A 19,889-nucleotide genomic window follows, 5' to 3' on the forward strand; every position below is an offset into this window, starting at 1 on the left:
TCAAACATTTACAACAAACAAGTTGCATAGGTAAACATAAAGCAATAGAAGAGAAAAAGAGAAAACCGAAAAAAACAGCCTCATCGGTGAGAGGTTCATATGTCAAACAATGTCAATACAGAACAGTGAAATGGCAATCCATTTCAAACAATTTGATCAGACAAGTCAAAGGTATAAGTATCCCATGGGTCCCAAAGTGCCTCAAATGCAGGAACAGAATTAGCATTTAAAGCAGTTAGGTACTCCATTTTTCTAATCTCCGCTATACCTTCATCAATTCCAGTAACGGGGGGGGTATGGAAGAAAGCCAATGCATGGGAATGGTTCTCCTGGATACCATTAAAACGTGAGGGGAAAGTTTCCATGCAAATTTGGAAAAAAGGTAGGCCCAGCAAAAAGTAAATGAGCTCAAATGGGATAGGAGCCTGCAAAAGTAACCGTAGTAGGGCAAGGACCTCTCTCCAAAAGGGTGCAATAAACTGGCAAGCTCAGTAAATGTGGAAAAGAGTGCCAGTTTCCTTGCCACAACGCCAACAGACAAGAAACATTCGGGTTACGAGCATGGAGAACCTCAGGAGTCCTATACCAAAACATCAGGATTTTATAAGTGTTTTCTTTATATACTACACATATAGAAGATTTAGAGGCACCTCCCAAATCCTGTGCCACTGATCTAAGCCAATATCGCATTGTAGGAATCGGGGCCATTTACGCATATAAAAGGAGGTATCAATAGAAAGGGGGCAGGCATCTAAAAGCATCTTATACGTAGAGGAAATTATGCCCCGTTGGTATGGGCCTTGAATACAGATACGCTCAAAGGGGGTAGGCTTCTCAATCATAGATGAGGCTTTGGAGGGAAAAAAAATTACGTATCTATAGATAAACATAGATTGGTGGGGTGGCATACGATTGGCTTTTTGAATGTCAGGGAAAGATTTAAGCTTTCGAGTTGCTGGATTGACCAAGTGTCACAACTGGACTAGTTTGGCCTCGGCCCAGGGACGCACATGAGCCATAGCCAGGCTATCTGGGAGGCATGAATTGAATATGACATTAGTCAAGGGGGAACATATGGAGGCTAGGACGAATCTAACCCTACACCGCCTCCATATAGATAACATGAATTGCATGGGTCCAAGCAGGAAATGTTTGTAAGAGGAGATATCAGCATTGGTCATAGACCAGAGGAGAGAACAAGGGTGCGTCGGACTGAGCTGTAGTGATTCAATCTCGCTCCCTTTATTAGGGGGGCGTTGGGAGGACCATGAGACAAGAGCCCGGAGGTGGGTGGCTAAATAGTATATCACAATGTCTGGGGCCCCCAGACCCCCCCCTAGACGAGGAGAGAGGAGGACAGTACGGGCGATCCGGTGCGATTTATTATGCCAGATGAAATGGAGAACAGACACACTTCTTAAGAGAGCGCAATTTGGGCATGGGGATAGGGACAGGAAGTGTCTCAAACAGATACAAAAGCTTGGGCAATATAGTTATTTTTAATACATTGATCCATCCAAGGAAAGAAATGGGAAGGTTGTCCCAGGATTTTAAGGACTGGGAATTGCATGAGGAAGTAAGGTTCGTACCCAGGGAATGAGGGCACCACCTGTAAGGATAATTTAACTGAAGGGAGGATAGGACTGTAGGTGAGATATGGAATGGTAGTGCTTCAGTTTTAGACACATTAACTTTATATCCTGACAAGGCATGAAAAAGCTATAAAGTACGATGCCAAACAGGTAAGGAAGTATGAGGCTCTGTCAGTGTCAGCAAGATATCATCAGCGAACAGGGACAATTTAAAATGACAGTCATGTGTGCGTATCCCCTGTATATCTGGGTAGGATCTAATGGCTATGGCCAGGGGTTCCAGACAGAGGATAAACAGCAGAGGGGAAAGCGGGCATTCTTGACGCGTACCGTATGACATCTGGAAGGAGGGGAACAGGAATGATGCTAATTTGACCTGGGAGGTGGGGGGCGAGTATAGAGCTTTCAGGGCTGCCATAAATGGGCTGCTAAACCCAAATCTCTCCAGGGCCAGAAAGATATAAGGCCAGCTAAGTAGGTCAAATGCTTTTTGGGCATCCAAGCTCAACAAGAGAGCAGGAGTCGAGGACTTTTTAACAAGACTGATCAAATTGATAGTCCTCCTAGTGTTATCCGCGGCATGTCTAGCCGGTACAAAACCCACCTGGTCTCTGTGTATAAGCTTGGATATACAGTGGGGATCGAACGTTTGGGCACCCCAGCTAAAAATTTGTATTAATGTGCATAAAGAAGCCAAGGAAAGATGGAAAAATCTCCAAAAGGCATCAAATTACAGATTCGACATTCTTATAATATGTCAACAAAAGTTAGATTTTATTTCCATCATTTACACTTTCAAAATAACAGAAAACAAAAAAATGGCGTCTGCAAAAGTTTGGGCACCCTGCGGAATTTATAGCATGCACTGCCCCCTTTGCAAAGCTGAGACCTGCCAGTGTCATGGATTGTTCTCAATCATCATCTGGGAAGACCAGGTTATGTCAATCTCAAAGGTTTTAAATGCCCAGACTCATCTGACCTTGCCCTAACAATCAGCACCATGGGTTCTTCTAAGCAGTTGTCTAGAAAACTGAAACTGAAAATAGTTGACGCTCACAAAGCTGGAGAAGGCTATAGGAAGATAGCAAAGCGTTTTCAGATGTCAATATCCTCTGTTCGGAATGTAATTAAGAAATGGCAGTCATCAGGAACAGTGGAAGTTAAAGCAACAGCTGGAAGACCAAGAAAAATATCAGACAGAACAGCTCGCAGGATTGTGAGAAAAACAATTCAAAACCCACGTTTGACTGCACAATCCCTCCAGAAAGATCTGGCAGACACTGGAGTTGTGGTACACTATTCCACTATAAAGAGATACTTGTACAAATATGGTCTTCATGGAAGAGTCATCAGAAGAAAACCTCTTCTACGTCCTCACCACAAAAATCATCGTTTGAACTTTGCAAATGAACATATAGACAAGCCTGATGCATTTTGGAAACAAGTTCTGTGGACCGATGAGGTTAAAATTGAACTTTTTGGCCGGAATGAGCAAAGGTACGTTTGGAGAAGAAGGGGGCCAGAATTTAATGAAAAGAACCTCTGTCCAACTGTTAAGCATGGGGTTGGATCAATCATGCTTTGGGGTTGTGTTGCAGCCAGTGGCACAGGGAACATCTCACGAGTAGAAGGAAAAATGGATTCAATAAAATTTCAGCAAATTTTGGATGGTAACTTGATGCCATCTGTGAAAAAGCTGAAGTTAAAGAGAGGATGGCTTCTACAAATGGATAATGATCCTAAACACACCTCGAAATCCACGGGGGATTACATCAAGAGGCGTAAACTGAAGGTTTTGCCATGGCCTTCACAATCTCCTGACCTCAACATATTTGAAAATCTATGGATAGACCTTAAAAGAGCAGTGAGTGACAGACGGCCAAGAAATCTCAAAGAACTGGAAGACTTTTGTAAGGAAGAATGGACAAAGATACCTCAAACAAGAATTGAAAGACTCTTGGCCGGCTACAAAAAGCGTTTACAAGCTGTGATACTTGCCAAAGAGGGCAGTACAAGATATTAACTCTGCAGGGTGCCCAAACTTTTGCAGACGCCATTTTTTTGTTTTCTGTTATTTTGAAAGTGTAAATGATGGAAATAAAATCTAACTTTTGTTGACATATTATAAGAATGTCTAATCTGTAATTTGATGCCTTTTGGAGATTTTTCCATCTTTCCTTGGCTTCTTTATGCACATTAATACAAATTTTTAGCTGGGGTGCCCAAACTTTCGATCCCCACTGTACATCTGGCCAACCTGTTAGCCAATATTTTCGTGAATATCTTGTAGTCAGAGTTTTATAAAGCTATAGGGCGATGGTTATCTGGGAGGGAGTGGTCCTTGTCTGGCTTGGGAATCACCGAGATATATGTGCGTGTAAATTCATTGTGTGGGGGTCAAAGAAAGCATCAAAAGCTGCCTTCTGGAAGGGAGGGTGGACATCAGGGGCTAGGCAATTATAGGGCATTTCATAATATTCCCCAAAAACAGTAGCCATTACGTGCGGGTCATATGTGGGTTTGCCATCCGTATGGAGTAGGTGAAATGGCAGCGAGGCAGATATCTGAGATTTGTGTATTTACAAGCATGCGGTGTGATTTGTTAAAGAATTTCTGCTTAGCCCAAGCAAGGGACTGGGCAGTTTTGTGGAGGTCAAGGGCTCTGATTTTGACGCGTAAGTGGGATAATTTCCGAAGCCAAAATATAGATGGTTTGTCTAGTAGCCGTCTTTCGGCTAAGGACAGTTGTCTTAAAAGAGATTGGTGCTAACCGAGGCCTTCTTCAAACGAGCGCCTATAGAGATACATAGACAACTAAAGACAGCCTTGTGAGCCTCCCATAGGGTTGAAAATGAAGCAACCGAACCAATATTGCATTGAAAATATGCGTCCAACCCCTGAGAGAGTTCCTCTCGAAGGTGGTCCGAATGCAAAAAACTCTCATTGAGGCGCCAGTGACTTTAGGGGGGGAGGTAGGGAAAAGGAGATTAAGTGTTAGTGAAGCATGATCTTACCAAGTTATAGGGTTGATCTCGGAAGAGACCAAAAAGGGGAGCAGGGGAGCGGTGACAAAAAAAATGCTCCAATCATGAGAATACTCGATTAAACTGTAGAGTAAAATGTGAACTGTCTATGGAGAGGATGCCTACCCTGCCAGGCATCAAAAAGGCGATGCTCCTGTATCAGTTTATGGAAAGCTTTAGAAGAGGAGCATTGCGCATGCTGAAGATGCACGGATTGGACGAGATTGTTCCAAAGTATCCTGGCATGTGTGGCATATCCCAGAAGGCTAGTATCTTATGGAAAAGGCACTTGTTACTCAAAAACCAAATACTTTTTAAATGTGTTAAAGTGAATGTAAAGGTTCAAGGTTTTTTACCTTCATGCATTATATGCATGAAGGTTAAAAACCTGTTTGCTGCAGCGCCCCCAGCCCCCCTAAAACTTACCTGAGCCCCCTCTTGACCCAGCATTGTGCACAAGAGCCACGGCTCTCCCTTCTCATTGGCTGGGACAGCAGCAGTAGCCATTGGCTTCCACTACTGTCAATCACAGCCAGTGAGCCAATGAGAAGAGAGCAAGGGCAGAGCTGAGCTGCGCTCTGTATGTGAATGGACAAGGGAGAATGTCACCAGCACACTGAGGATCACCAATATGGGTCAAACATTTTTAATGAACAAACACATAGTTACAGCAAGGCAACTTTTCAGAGTTTCGCAGGACCCCTTCATCAGGCATGGTCACATCCTCGGTGTGCTGGTGACATTGCTGATTCTGTTTGGTTCCAGCTGGCGTTCGCTGTAGCACCCACTTATACAGACAGCCATTTTTACCACAGGAATGTGTGCGTTTGGATTGTACACTTGCATTGTGTGTGTGAATGGATACACACTGCAGCAGCTTGAGAGCCCCCATAGCAACCTGCTTGTTGTGGGAGCACTAGGCAGGAGGGAGCTGACAGGACAAAGCGTCCTAATTATATCACACGATATAAAAATGTCATTAAGAAAAACCAAGTATATGTCGTTTATATATTTGCGTTTTCTTAATGATTAATTACTTACTTAATTCTTATATCATGTGAAATAATTAGGGCACTTTGATCTATCAGTGCCTGTGCTTCTTGCCCGCCTGCTCTATCACTGCCCATATTCCTACCTCTCCTGGCTATACAAGTCCTCCCCCCAGCTCTTGGGGTTTAGGTCTGAGGAAGGAGCTTCTGAGCATGCTCTGAAACGCGTCACTGGCCTAATTTTAACATCACATTCAGCCTGTGCGCTCCACGCCGATCCTGGAAGTGCAGTTCCCGCAGCCGCTGGCCAGCTGAGTGGGTCTTGAAGGACATCTGACAGGATCTTGATTGCTTTGATGAGCCTGTACCTTATAACTGCTACTGTGTGTTTTTAATCTTGTGTCCAAATAAACCGCCAAAGTTACTGCACATAGAATAACCTTCCTTCTGTGTTTGTTAGTCTGCTTCCACTAACAGCTGCTCTAGTGCCCTCTTGTGTCCTGCAAAAAAAATCCTTCTCAGGTGACCAAGACCACATCCTAGAGCAGTGTTTCTCAATCTTTTTTCAGTCAAGGCACCCTTTAAAATTATGGACAGTCCCGAGGAACCCTTTAAAATTATGAACAGTCTTGAGGCACCCCATTGTTAAATGTGAAAAACTATTCTAATAGTTTTACATAATGCAGCAACATCCACACATGTAGGACACCCAACATTACAGGTGATTTATACTTCCAAAGCAAATACTCTTTTGCACACTGGTACTGACTAGTATTCCAGTGTTTCTCTTCTCCCTCCGTTTTTCACCATCACTGAGTTAATGTGACCCCAACACTAATGGAGAGAGGGCAGGGGAGGGTCAAACTAGGATGCTGTGCAAGCAGCTGACATCCTCCTTCTCAACTGATGTTGTTGTCGTGACATTGGTTGTCAGGATGCTGGCAGCTAGAAGGTCGTAATGGCGCACAATGAAGACCTGTGGTTTTGTGTAACTAAAAGTCAGGCTTGTTTCACCCACTGGCTTGTATTGTTTGTTTTGGGCAATATTTAGACATTTTGCCAAGGCACCCCTGAAAAAAACTTCGAGGCACCCTGTAGAGAAAGGCTGTCCTAGAGGTCTGGTTCAAGCAGAAGTGCCCTATGAACTCTCTATTATTCATAGTGCATAAAACTTGATGCAGCGCATACTAAAATAAATATATGTGACAAATAAATTCATAATTCAATGATGTTAAAATAAAATTTAATAATGTGTTAAAATAAAAACTCTATATTAATAAAATAGTGCAACATAAAGTATAACATAACATACAAAGTACAAAAATGCAATTCTGTCAATCCTTGTTCATTGGAGTGACAGAACCATCCAACATAAATAAATCTACTATTGTGTTACGCCATGTGCTAATTGTATATCGGCCAACATGCAGTACCAGATATCCAGTGATCTCACCAGTTATGTGATGACAAGGAACTCATCAGAAAGCAGTGACTTCTTTGAGCATTTTTAGACCTTTATGTTACAATCAGGCTATCATTCACTCTACTGTACATTTTTTTTCTTGGATGTTTTCCCAGATGGTGATTACTATGTAAAGGTTGAAAGGTTTCACAACGTTGCTGAATTGTCCCATCCAGATTCAAATCCTCTTCAATAATCACCACTCACAAACCATACCAAGAAGATAAGAAACTCCACAGCAGAGCAATACAAAGCAGCATGCTTAGACAGTAAAACACACACAGCACTCAGTTAACCCTTTGATTGCCCCAAATCTTAACCCCCTTCCTGCCCAGTGTCATTAGTACAGTGTCATTGCTCTTTATTAGCACTGATCACTGTATTACTGTCACTGGAGTTGCCAATGGCAGTCATTCCACCCCAGTGTCAGAATGCCTTCCGCAGTCCCGCTATAAGTTGCTGATCACCGCCATTACTAGTATAAAAAAAAATTATACTGTATATACTGCCATTTCTAGACGATTTAACTTTCACGTAAACCAACTTGCATGTATTGTGATTTTTGTTTTAGCAAAGATATGTAGTAGAATACATTTTAGCATAAATTTAGATTGAAATTTGATTTTAAAATTTTTTTACTGGATATGTTTTATAGCAAAAAGTCAAAAATATTGTTTTTTTTTTTTCAAAATTGTCAGTACTTTTTTGTTTATAGCGCAAAAACTAAAACATGCACAGGCAATCAAAAACCACCGAAAGAAAGCTCAATTTGTGGGAAAAAAAGGACGTAAATTTTATTTGAGTGCAGCATTGCATGACTGCATAGTTGTCAGTTAAAGTAACGCAGCGCAGTAACGCAAAAAATGGCCTGGTCAGGAAGTTGGGGAAATCTGGAGGGAAAGTGATTAACAATTCAATATTAGCTTATATATAAAATAAAAATCTTCTATGTTGTGAGTTCTGCCTGTCTGCTGACCATCTATTTCCACAACTCCGTGAATTCCCTGCATCCTTTGCGGCTTAAAATGCATACAAATGCGATTCTGCCATGATTGTTGCACAGCAAACCATGCCTTTTTTCAAATTGCGTGAAGCTTGTCATCCGAGGAGGAGCAGGAGCTTCTTTTTGGGCAACAAACACACAATAGGGCTGCCCATTTAAGTGAGTGGGCTGGCCCTATGCGACATTCAAAATTGGGTGAGAATCGCTCTTTAAAATCATGTAGCGGGAATGCCTGCTCTTGCATGCAATATATGAACGGGGCCTTAGAAAACCACATTGCGCAAAGAAATTCCTGTGAATTACATCGAACATACCGTATAAGTATAATATAGTTATATGTTGCAGATTGTAAAATATTCAGTAGTGTACTATTTAAATGTGGTCTAGTGGTCAACACAAGAACATCAGACTGTAGAGTGGAAGGTATTGTCAGAGTGGGAGAACTGAGATGTCTAGAAGAGGATAAGATGGGAATGTTTAAAAGAATATAGAGTGTTTGGTTGAAATTTAAAACCTCAGAAACTTATACAGAATTAATTAAAGTAAAGGAGGTAGCCTAAGAATTCATGGTGATATTAGTCGGAATAACAAGTTATGTAACAATGGATACAGATAGAGAAAAGATTGAGATAATATAGGGGGATTATAGAATGTATTTATTTAGGGAAAATAAGAGAAAAGTATATTTCGGAAGTTAGAATATGTTTTACTGTTGTTTGTATAATTACGAAATAAAAAGTTAAATAAAAAAAACATCTGACGAACCATCTGCACCATAATAAACGCATTGGGGGAGATTTACTAATACTGGAGCACTCATTATCTGCTGCAGCTGTGCATGGTAGCCAATCAGCTTCTAACCTCAGCTTGTTCAATTAAGCTTTGGCAATAAAACCTGGAAGCTGATTGGTTTCTGTATAAAAGTGCAACTAATTGTGCACTCTCCAGCTTTAGTAAATAACCCCCATTGTGATCATGAGCTCTATTCTGAGAGTTGACATTGGACAACGTGTAATGATAGAATTCTTTATTTCTTGTCCCTGGATAGTGCTCTTTGTTTCATAAAAACAAGAAACGATACAAATAAAATACAAAACATAGACAGCAATACCCAAAGATGCCCCCGGTGGTTTTCTGTAAGAAAGAATAAAAAAAAGTTGTATGTATATGTAATGTACACTTTACATAAAATACCAACTTTAATGGCAATACCAGTTCATTATAAAAACAGAAAAAAAAATACTCAATAACTGTAAATACTCCACTCATTATTATCATTACATTTCCATTTTCTTCAATACTGATATTTAGATGCTAGTGTTTTAGAAATATTAGATTGTAATCTCCTGTGAGCAATGCCCTCTTAACCCTCTTGTATTTTATTGTATTGTAACTGTACGGTCTCCCTTTAGATTGTAAAGTGCTGCACAAACTTTTGGTGCTCTATAAATCCTGTATAATAATAACAATACAAATTATATTAGGAAATGGTTGGAGAGCTGAAATAGTTATACTGCTTTTCACTATGGTTTTCAAAAGATAAATGGGGAAGTTTAAAAAAGCTTTAAAGATACTTTTATGGCCCTTTAAAATGGTCTGCACCAGATCCAAAAATAACTGCTGCCTGTTTTGGTAGCTTTACTGATGCATGGGGCAGATTCGGGTAGTTTTCAAAGTGGCCCTACTACTGCACATGATTAAAAAATAATTACCTCCAATTCTTATATAACAAAACCAGCAATTTTGGAGGTAATTAAGGCCAAAAAGGAACACATTATGTTGTCCATTAGATAATTCTAATCATCAGTGATGATTGTTTCCACAGTTGCTGGTTGGTAACTAGCCCCAGCTATTTTAATGAGGTTCTTCTGTAAGGCAGATAAGGTGGTAATTCTATATCTTTATACCATGTGTGAAAAAACAATAATGAATAGGTCTAATTTTTTATAAAACAATGATGTACTGAGGTTTAGGTGTGTCTGTGAGACTGTTGATTGTTGCACTGAAAGGCTGGCCATACATGTACAGATTTCCCAGTATAGATGGAGGATTGTCCCCTTCTGGTTATTGTATGCTTACACTCACGCATGTCAGAAAACTTGAACAGTGACTGCACCTGATTGGATAAAGCCACTGTTTGGCCAACAATTTTCCTCCTAAATCCCTCTACAAAATTTGAATGAAAAAAGTTGATTCAGCAAAATTCAACAAGTGTATGGAGTATTTTGTGGGTATGAGACATATGCCATGTGTATTTGGAAAGTAGGTTCCAGTTTTAAGTAGAATTCTTCATGGAGTGTCCAGGGTCTTTTAAAATGCTCTCAATGCCGCAGCTATCAGTTGGGCAGCACAGACCTATTTTTTCACAATGGTTCATATGGTCAATATACATTATGTATTTCATACACATAGAAAATAAAAGTAAAAGCCATCCTTACCTTTTGCATCTGTGATATTAACAGAGGTCATAATTATAAACATTTCATCAGAAGTCCTGATCTCACAAATATAGTCTCCGTTGTTATTAGCAGTAAGATTGTTTAGATGCAGACTATATTCTCCCGATTTTCCATGTGCTATGCTTTTATAACCATCCGAGATAACAAGTGAGGAACTGTTCACTAATGCCACAAGGACCTCTGTTGTATTTTTTCTTAGGTACAACCTAACTGACATTTCGGCGTTCACAGTTCTACAGTGCCCACATGAGCATTCAACATTGTCCCGTTCGGTTGCTGAAAAGAAACAGAACATCAATAAAAAAAAACAACGTTCTACAGGTAACAGAAAATTCCCCTGAACAAAACATATCAACATTTTACAAAAAAAATTAGATTTAGTAAGTCAAAACTACAGCCCCCTCATCCCAAATCATTTGCAGTATGAGTACTTTTAATTACTTTAACCCTTCTCGCGTACACAATTAGATTTTTGAATGACAGTTTGTTCGACAGAGCACCTGATGTTGCCATCATTGCAAGAATTTTCATTTGCAATGAATTTTCTTTTGATTGCCATACCAATGTATAAAATGTAAAGGTTCAATTTTGATTCTTTATCGTATACAAATATAATACGACAGTTTTTTCCTGACCGAGAACTACATTAACAGATAGAATTTATTTTTTTTCAGATAAGAAAAACAAAAATGCATTTCCAACCTCTTTGAATTTTGTAGGCCACACAATTGTTCCCCATTAACCACTAGAATATTGAACAAACATTTTGAAAATGATAGTTTTCAAACAAAATTCTACCAACTTTATTCCTCAATACCCAATATGCTGTCATGCTTGGTCCCCCCTATTTTGAACTCAACCTGACAGGTCTTCTAAGAAAGCTAAGCATGATTCAGAGTGTTATGCCTCATGCTCTGGTGGATAAAAGAAACTTGCCAAATTGCTTTATGGGAACAGCACCTGCCCACTTGTCAGTGAGGATGCAAGCTGCAAGGATTTCAACCTTGCTTTGCTATTTAGTGAATCACTGACCTGGAGCAAGCATGCATGCTGGTGACATTGAAACTGAACTGCATAATTCATTCAGGCCAGTGATTCATTTAGTAGGAATGCAAGGATGACAGCCAGGAGCTTGTACCTTAAAAAAAAAAAAAGGTAGGGAATAGCAGCTCCCATACAGTAACTGCACCTGTCTTCAAATTCAGCACTATATTGGCGATACATACCCTTTGTTTGCCACGTGCCAGTCCAGGTATTTTGCACCACAGAATGACTTATAATGCATTTGCATGAGGTAGAGTTTTTTGTTAAATCACATAGAGACCGTGAACTTGAGTTGTTGTCTGGATGTATTTTAAGGTTCTCCTGATACCATTCTATAGTGACAGTATCAGTGGGATAGACATGACTTGCATAACACTTCAGACGTGGCTCATTATGGTCCAGTGTATATTCCATTGAGTGTCCAAAGTCTGTAAAATACATTATGGATAAACATGATGAATATGACAACATTAGATGGAATATAATGCTTGGGTCTCAAGGATTGATTAACTTCTGATACTTCTGTAAGATATTTTTGTTATTTTTTTTTATATCACTAAACAAGGCCCAAATAATTTGTGGGTGAGAATCCTGTATATTTTTATACATATGAGAATTTTTATATATAGGAAAATATGGTATATTTTCCAGGTGGAGGAAATGCTAGAGCATGTTTCATTAGAGGCCTTAGCTAGTTGTGTATATTAGACTATGGGCCAGGTCATTTCCACCCTGTATTTATTTATTTATTACAGGTACTTATATAGTGCTGTCAATTTACACAGCACTTTACAAATATATATATATATATATATATATATTGTACATTCACATCAGTCCCTAACCCTCAAGGGGCGTACAGTCTACAGTCCCTAACTTACATTCATACATACACATACTCTGGCCAATTTAGACATCATCCAATTAAACTACCAGCATGTCTTTGGAGTGTGGGAGGAAACCAGAGCACCCGGAGTAAACCCACGCAGGCACAGGGAGAACATGCAAACTCCAGGCAGGTGGTGCTGTGGTTGGGATACGAACCAATAACCCTAGTACTGCCAGGCGGAAGTGCTAACCATTTAGCCACTGTGCACCCTGTAGTTAATGGTCACAGAAATGACCTGACCTGCAGCTCATTGGAGTAAATAAAAGAGCGCATGTTCGGAGATCAGGTAGAGAGGAGTTTGGAGGACAGCTGAGCTCATCTCTAGTTTGTATCATAGAGGCTGATACAATACTGAGCTGTGATACACACCCCCGGTACTCATTTTGAGTGAAGATTAGCAATTACCTGCAACATTCACTTTCACTGTTTCTTCATTCTTTCCTTTACTTGTTCCTGCATAGCAATAATAGGAGTTTTCATCACTTTCTTGTAAATCTCTAAGTTGGAGGGAAGCGTTTCCATTTGCCAGCTCACTTAGGATCAGTGAAGTTCGTCCTTTGTAGCTTTTGTCTTGACTCTCCAACCTGTCTTGACCTTGGTAGAATCTGTGCACTATTCGAGAGTCATCATTTGTGATCCTCCAGTGAATAACAATTCCCTCCCCTGGATTAAACAAGCATGGTATGGTGACATTTTTATGCAGCTCACCCCAAACTGCAGCTGTAAAGAGAATGACGCATGCTAAGATAAATGCTAATAGCTCTACAATCCTAAAATTGTGCTAGATTCACTCTTGATTTGGAACATCTGCATTTTGATGGGCATGACTTTTAGATGATTTTAACATTCAGGCATATAGCTAAATGCATAAATTAAATACATACATGTGAAAGATGTTTTGAATGCCAAAGAATTTGTATTTCTGTCCACCCAGTCCTGAGGTATTCAGAGCTTATCCTCACAGCGCATCCCTGTCTACCAGAGGAGCTGTTCGGATCTTTTTCTGCAGCAGCTTCACTTTCACATCCCTTCCCCATCCCCTCCTTGTGACAGGAAAAAAGGGAAACAGCACACCAATTATCTCATTTTTCTAGCACTTTGCTCTCTCATGCTATTAGTATGCTCCTTGCCTTGCAGTACAACTCACTGAATCTTTATGTTGTTACTTTCCCCAGCAGACTGCACAGTACGTTGTAAGAGGCTGATGACCAATCAAATGCAGATACTTACACTGCTTTTATTTTAAATAAATATATATATATATATTAATCATGTATTAATTATAGCACTGATATATGCTATTTACAGTGTGTTCATAAAGTATTCACGTTTTTTCATTTTTGTTATGTTGCAGCCTGATACTACAGTCCTTTAAATTAATTTTTCCCTCATTAATCTACACTTGCTACCCCATAATGACAATGTGAAAAAAGAATTTTAGAAACATTTGCAAATGTATGAAAAAGGAAAAACAGAAATGTCATATTTAGACCCTTTGCAACAACACTTGAAATTTAGCCCAGGTGCCTCCCACTTCTCTTGATCATTGCTGAGATGTTTCTACACCTTGTTCGGAGTCCACCTGTGGTAAATTACTTAAATTGATTGGACAAGATTTGGAGAGGTGCTTACCTCTCTATAAATGAGAATGCACACTATATCAGAGCAAAAGCCATGAGGTCAAAGGAAATGCCTGCACAGCTCGGGAAAAATTATTATTGCAAGGTACAGATCTAGGGAAAGGTTAAAAAAATGTCTGCAGCACTGAAGGTTCCTAAGGCCACAGTGGTCTCCATAATTCTCAAAAGGAAGAAGTTTGGCATAACCAGGACTTTTCCAAGAATTGGTCTCCTGGCCAAACTTAGCAGTCAAGGGAGAAGGACCTCAGAAAGAGAGGTGACTAAGAACCCAATGGTCACTCTGACTGAGATCCAGAGATCCTGTGTGGAAATGGGACAACGTTCCAGAAGGACAACCATCACTGTAGCCCTCCACCAATCTGGGCTTTATGGCAGAATGGCTAGACGGAAGCCTCTCTTCAGTGCAAAACACATGAAAGCCAGCTTGGAGTTTGCAAAAAAGCACCTGAAGGACTCTCAGACTGTGAGGAACAAGATTCTCTGTTCTGATGAAACCAAGATTGAACTATTTGGCCTCAATTTTAAAAGTGAGCACTGCTCATCATCTGGCCAATACCATCACAAAAGTGAAGCATAGTGGTGGCAGCATCATGCTGTTTTTCAGCAGCAGGGAATGGGAGACTAGTCAGGGTTGATGGTAGCAAAGTACAAAGATGTACTTAATGAAAACCTGTTCCACATCACTCAGGTCCTCTTACTAGACCGAAAGTTCACCTTCCAGCATGACAATGATCCTAAACACACAACCAAGACAACACAGGAATGGCTTAGGGACAACTCTCGGAATGTTTTAGAGTGCCCTAGCCAGAGTCCTGACTTGAACCCTATTAAATATCTCTGGAGAGACCTGAAAATGGCTGTCCACCAACTGTCCCTATTCAACCTGACTGAGCTTGAGAGGATTTGCAAAGAAGAATGGCAGAAAATCTGCAAATCCAGGTGTGCAAAGCTTGTTGTGTCATACCCAAAAAGACGAGGCTGTAATTGCTGCCAAATGTGATTCAACAAAATACTGAGTTAAGGGTCTGATTATTTAAGTACATGTTCAGTTTTTTCTTTTTAATAAATTTACAGACATTTCTAAAATTCTGTTTTCATTTTGTCATTATGGGGTACTGAGTGTAGATTAATGAGAAAAAAAAAATGAATTTAACGACTTAAAGACCAGGCCTATTCTGACAGGCCTATTCTTTGGTAGAAAATTACTTATGACCCCCCAACATTGTATATATTATATATACACACTGTATATAGGCCCTAGAGAATAAAATGGTGATTGTTGCAATTTTTTATGTCACACGGTATTTGCGCAGTGGCTTCCACAGTGCAGAAGTGGCCCATGAACCAGAAGTTCCTACCCCTACGCATTTCGTCACATCCAGGATGTCACTAAAGATTAAATTTTCATCCCTGAGCTCCAATGTTCCGGCAAAGATAATGCCTGTTTTTATAGTCTGAACTGCCCATATATTATTATTAGTGTTCTGTGAACCTGCCCAAAAGGAGATGTCACTTACTATGGTATAAAGCAGAAGTTTCTCACAGTGGTCCAGAAGGGGCTGAACTGCTATTAGGTCCTTCCCTCTGAACCAGTGTTATCTTTGTCACAATCTTGCCCTTTCATTTGATAACTTTGATTTCACCTCAATTGCTCAGTGTGCCTATAGCCGATACACATTAAGATGTGCCCGTTTATGATTGATTTATCAGTGTCAATCTGATATTGTTTATTTGGGGTCCTATTTAAACAATATTAGATAATGTTTCCAGAATTGAGTGATTGTCATTCTGAACCTGCTTTTTACTCTTATTAATACAGAATCTGCACTGCTGAATTTAAATTGTGTTTGTTGATCATTTAAAGGGGTGTTCAATATGTCATAACCTAGAGTGTCAGAGATGCTGGGGAGTTTACAGGGTTAAGGCAGCACAAGAGGACAAGCATAATCTAGCGGCTCCTAAGGGGGTAGCGCTACATAAACAAAAGGGCTGGCGATACAGGTAATATCATTACTCACATATGGATAATGCCAATATTTGGGAAATGACTATCACTGGGTCAGTAGAGCTAATAGGGATCTAATCTCCATGGCTGTAGTGCCTGTTGGATGTCCTAATGGGCCATAGTTCCCAATTACGTCCACCTTGTTTTCAATTGACAGGGGCTGTCAATCTAGAGGAAGGTGACCCTGATGGGGAACCATCATGTTCCCCCCAGCCCAATACAAAACTCCTCCATTTGCCTGTCTGTGTGATGGATGCAGTGGCAAAGGAGGGAACTCAGTAATGTTGAGCTGCACTGAGGAAAGAGTATCCAGTATGGCCACCTTTTCAGACAGATGCCAATGCCGCCACCTTTTCAGATAGATTCCAGTATCTTTTTCCAGCAAGTACCTGAATCTGTTGCAAACACCAACAGTTGTGGTGCAGAGGTGTAAGGAAATTCTAAAGAATGTCTATTTTTATGACTTCCTCCAAATGGGTCAAAAAAATGTATTGCCCACACTGAACTAGGCATGCTGAAATCAGAAGTCTCTGTATGTGATAAATGTGCAAGTAGGGACGCAGTTGCTGCTCTAGAAAAAACATTGAATAAAGGGTAACTCCACTTGCGTGTGAAAAAAATAATGCAAATAAAAAATAAAAATAAAATAACATGTATAATTGCAACACAAGTCATATTGTAATCTACTGTACATCCACACATGATATCAGTGTTATGGTGTGAATAGGACACATGGAAAGCAATTGTTTTCTTTGTGTCCTTGCAGACACATACAGTTGTGTTCAAAATAATAGCAGTCAGACATCACTAACCTGATCAATCACTGTTTTTGGTAGAAATGATATTTCTACTTGGCAAATAATTTACTAGCAGGTGTAGTAGAGTAATAGAAATCCAACAGACCCAACAGTCATGACATGCATGCTGCTGATTCTGTGTAATTGAATCACTAATTGAAAGGGGCATGTTCAAAATAATAGCAGTGTGGAGTTCTATTAGTGAGGTCATTCATTCTTTGAGAAACAGGTAGCAATTATTGCCCTTATTTAAGGAAGGAAGGCAGCAAATGTTGTACATGCTGGTTAAAGTGCATTTCTCTCTGAAATTCTGAGGAAAATGGGTCATTCCAGAGATTGTTCAGAAGAACAGCGTACCTTGATTAAAAAGTTGATTGGAGAGGGGAAAACATATAAAGAAGTGCAGAAAATGATAGGCTGCTCAGCTAAAATGATGGCAAATGCTTTAAAATGGCAACCAAAACCTGAAAGACGTGGAAGAAAGTGAAAAACTACCATTCGAATGGATAGAAGAATAGCCAAAATGGCAAGGACTCAGCCAACAATCAGCTCCAGGAAGATCAAAGAAGGTGTAAAGTTACCTGTGAGTACTGTTACAATTAGAAGACGCCTATGTGAAGCCAAGCTATCTGCAAGAAGCCCCCGCAAAGTCCCACTGTTGAAAAAAAGACGTGTGCTGAAGAGGTTACAATTTGCCAAAGAGCACATTGACTGGCCTAAAGAGAAATGGTGCAACATTTTGTGGACTGATGAAAGTAAGATTGTTCTTTTTGGGTCTAGTGGCCGGAGACAGTTTGTCGGACGACCCCCAAACACTGAATTCAAGCCACAGTACACTGTGAAGACAGTGAAGCATGGTTGCGCAAGCATCATGATATGGGGATGTTTCTCATACTACGGTGTTGGACCTATTTATCGCATACCAGGGATCATGGATCAGTTTGAATACATCAGAATACTTGAAGAGGTCATGCTGCCTTAAAACATTTTTCAGTTTATATAGTTAATGTTTGAGTTTGTAAAGAAGAATACAAACACTGCTATATTTTTGAACAGTCTAAAATTCACTTTTATTCAATTTTTTTTAGAGGAACAACACAAATTTGATCTATTTTTCTTCGTGTTTTTGAGCTTTATTCACTTTTTTCCAACACACTGCTATTATTTTGAACACAACTGTACGTAAAAAATACACATTGCTCTGCACATGGTGTGAAAAACCCTATATAAGTGAAATCTGTGCATTTTTTCAATTGGTTTTTATGTACATATGGTTTGAACGAGGCAGCTAATTTATTACGCAAATTGGTTTCCAGAAATAAATCTGTCCCTAACGTTTGTTATAAAAGTAGTGACAGTTCTGCCTAGGCCTGAATTCATAGTTCTACTTTCTGCAGGTTTTCTACTAAGCTCAGTGTTATTTTATTATTAACTTTTGCCTGCTGTTGAGGAGTGTCCTGGGCAGTAGTGTCGGATGATCCAGTACCCTGTGTCAGAAAGCAAAAAGGACACACACCAATTATGTCACTGTGATAAAACATTTTATTCCAGCCACAACTGACACACTGTCATATCCCACAATAATGCGTTTTACCCAAACAGGTTTTTCTACAATTTATCCATTGGGGCAAAAATGCATTAGAATACAGATGCTTTATAGATGAGATTGGACAGTATGTAGGTTGTGGCTGGAATACATTGTTTTTTACACAGTAACATCATCATCCCTTTTGCCATCTGTCATCACACACTGTCTTCTGTACATCCCTTTTGCCTTCTGACATCAAATGACTGTTGTCATACCTGATCACATGTGTAGCACCATGGCAGTTGCAGATCAAACATTCTAACAAGGCAGCTTCCTTGACTGTAAAGAGTAGTAGGGTTTAGTTCTGATTTAAGATTCCTACTTTAAACACTTTAATACACTCAGATCGGCAAAGGGAGGTAGTTCTAAATCAAGTTGCTGGGGACTCAGACAGCAAGAAAAACCTGATAGGGGTTTTAACTCTTAAAGCAATCTGGAGTGTTTTAGATGTAGCCAAAATAATTATAATTAGTAAAGCTTAATTTGTCTGATTTAACCACTTGCCGCCCTCCCACAGTACATCTACCGTGGGCAAATGAAATAGCCAGGCTAGCTGAAGTACCCGTACATCGCAGCCTTTCTTCTAGGTTTTGGGCATGCATGCATACACCCCCTGCTGACAGTTGCTTTGATTAGACACAGCACGAGTTTGTCAGCAGGTTTCAGCCAATGATTTTGACTGAAACCTGCTGATCGGCTGTGGCCAATCCCAGAATTATATGTACACAGAACAGCAATCTGGATGTTTCTTCTCCCTGAAAAGCAGGAAGAAAAACAGCCAGATCTGTTAGGCACACACCCCTTCATTGCCCCGTGATGTTAACTCCTTTCCAGCCAATGTCATTGGTACAGTGTACAGTATTATGTATAATTGATCACTGTATTAGTGTCACTAGCGATGTCAGTGTCAGTTAGTGTCCCTCCCAGCCAGTGTCTGCTAGCGCGAGATTGGCAACCATACTATCACAGTCACTCAATGATGCTGATCACTACCATTTTTAGTATAATGTCTATAGTCCAGTATATATAAAAATAAGGATATAATACTCACGCGTTGCCAAAAATAAATGATAAACTGCTGCAAGCACCTAAATGTGTTTTCACATCAATAACATTCCTCAAAAATAGTGCTGCTCTTACCCCTAGTGACCCAAAAAATAAACTAATAACTAAACACCCTCCTGAGCATCAAACCTAATGTATCATTGAATAAATCTGTGAAACAAATAAAGTCAATAAAATAAAAAACTGGCTGAGCCACTAAATCCAAATGACATGTGAAACATAAAAAATAAACCATAATCAAGTAGCAATAAACACCTGTCCAACCTATAATAAACACCCAGCTAAGCTGAAGAATAAAGTGTAAAAAACAACAAGAACAGTAAAATATACGAA

At 39.8% G+C, this 19,889-nt stretch overlaps 1 protein-coding gene across 3 annotated transcripts in view; it reads right to left on the reverse strand.

Annotated features, from left to right (window-relative positions):
- Positions 1-6,830: 6,830 nt before the first annotated feature.
- The window catches only part of HHLA2 (HHLA2 member of B7 family), a 51,624-nt gene continuing 38,565 nt past the window's right edge, over positions 6,831-19,889 (reverse strand). For 2 of the 3 annotated variants that reach the window (XM_089692237.1, XM_089692236.1), the window contains exons 5-8: positions 12,867-13,181; positions 11,755-12,000; positions 10,508-10,804; positions 6,831-9,203 (exon numbers count right to left, since the gene is read on the reverse strand). In XM_089692237.1, the coding sequence (XP_089548363.1) occupies positions 9,097-9,203; positions 10,508-10,804; positions 11,755-12,000; positions 12,867-13,181 (965 nt within the window). In that variant the 3' untranslated portion in view covers positions 6,831-9,096. The remainder of the gene's footprint in view (positions 9,204-10,507; positions 10,805-11,754; positions 12,001-12,866; positions 13,182-19,889) is intronic. The other variant, XM_089692238.1, reaches the window with a different exon arrangement.

Source organism: Staurois parvus, unplaced genomic scaffold, assembly GCF_062004578.1.
Source record: "Staurois parvus isolate SC_StPar_1 unplaced genomic scaffold, SC_StPar_1.0 ptg000580l, whole genome shotgun sequence".
Taxonomy (NCBI): domain Eukaryota; kingdom Metazoa; phylum Chordata; class Amphibia; order Anura; family Ranidae; genus Staurois; species Staurois parvus.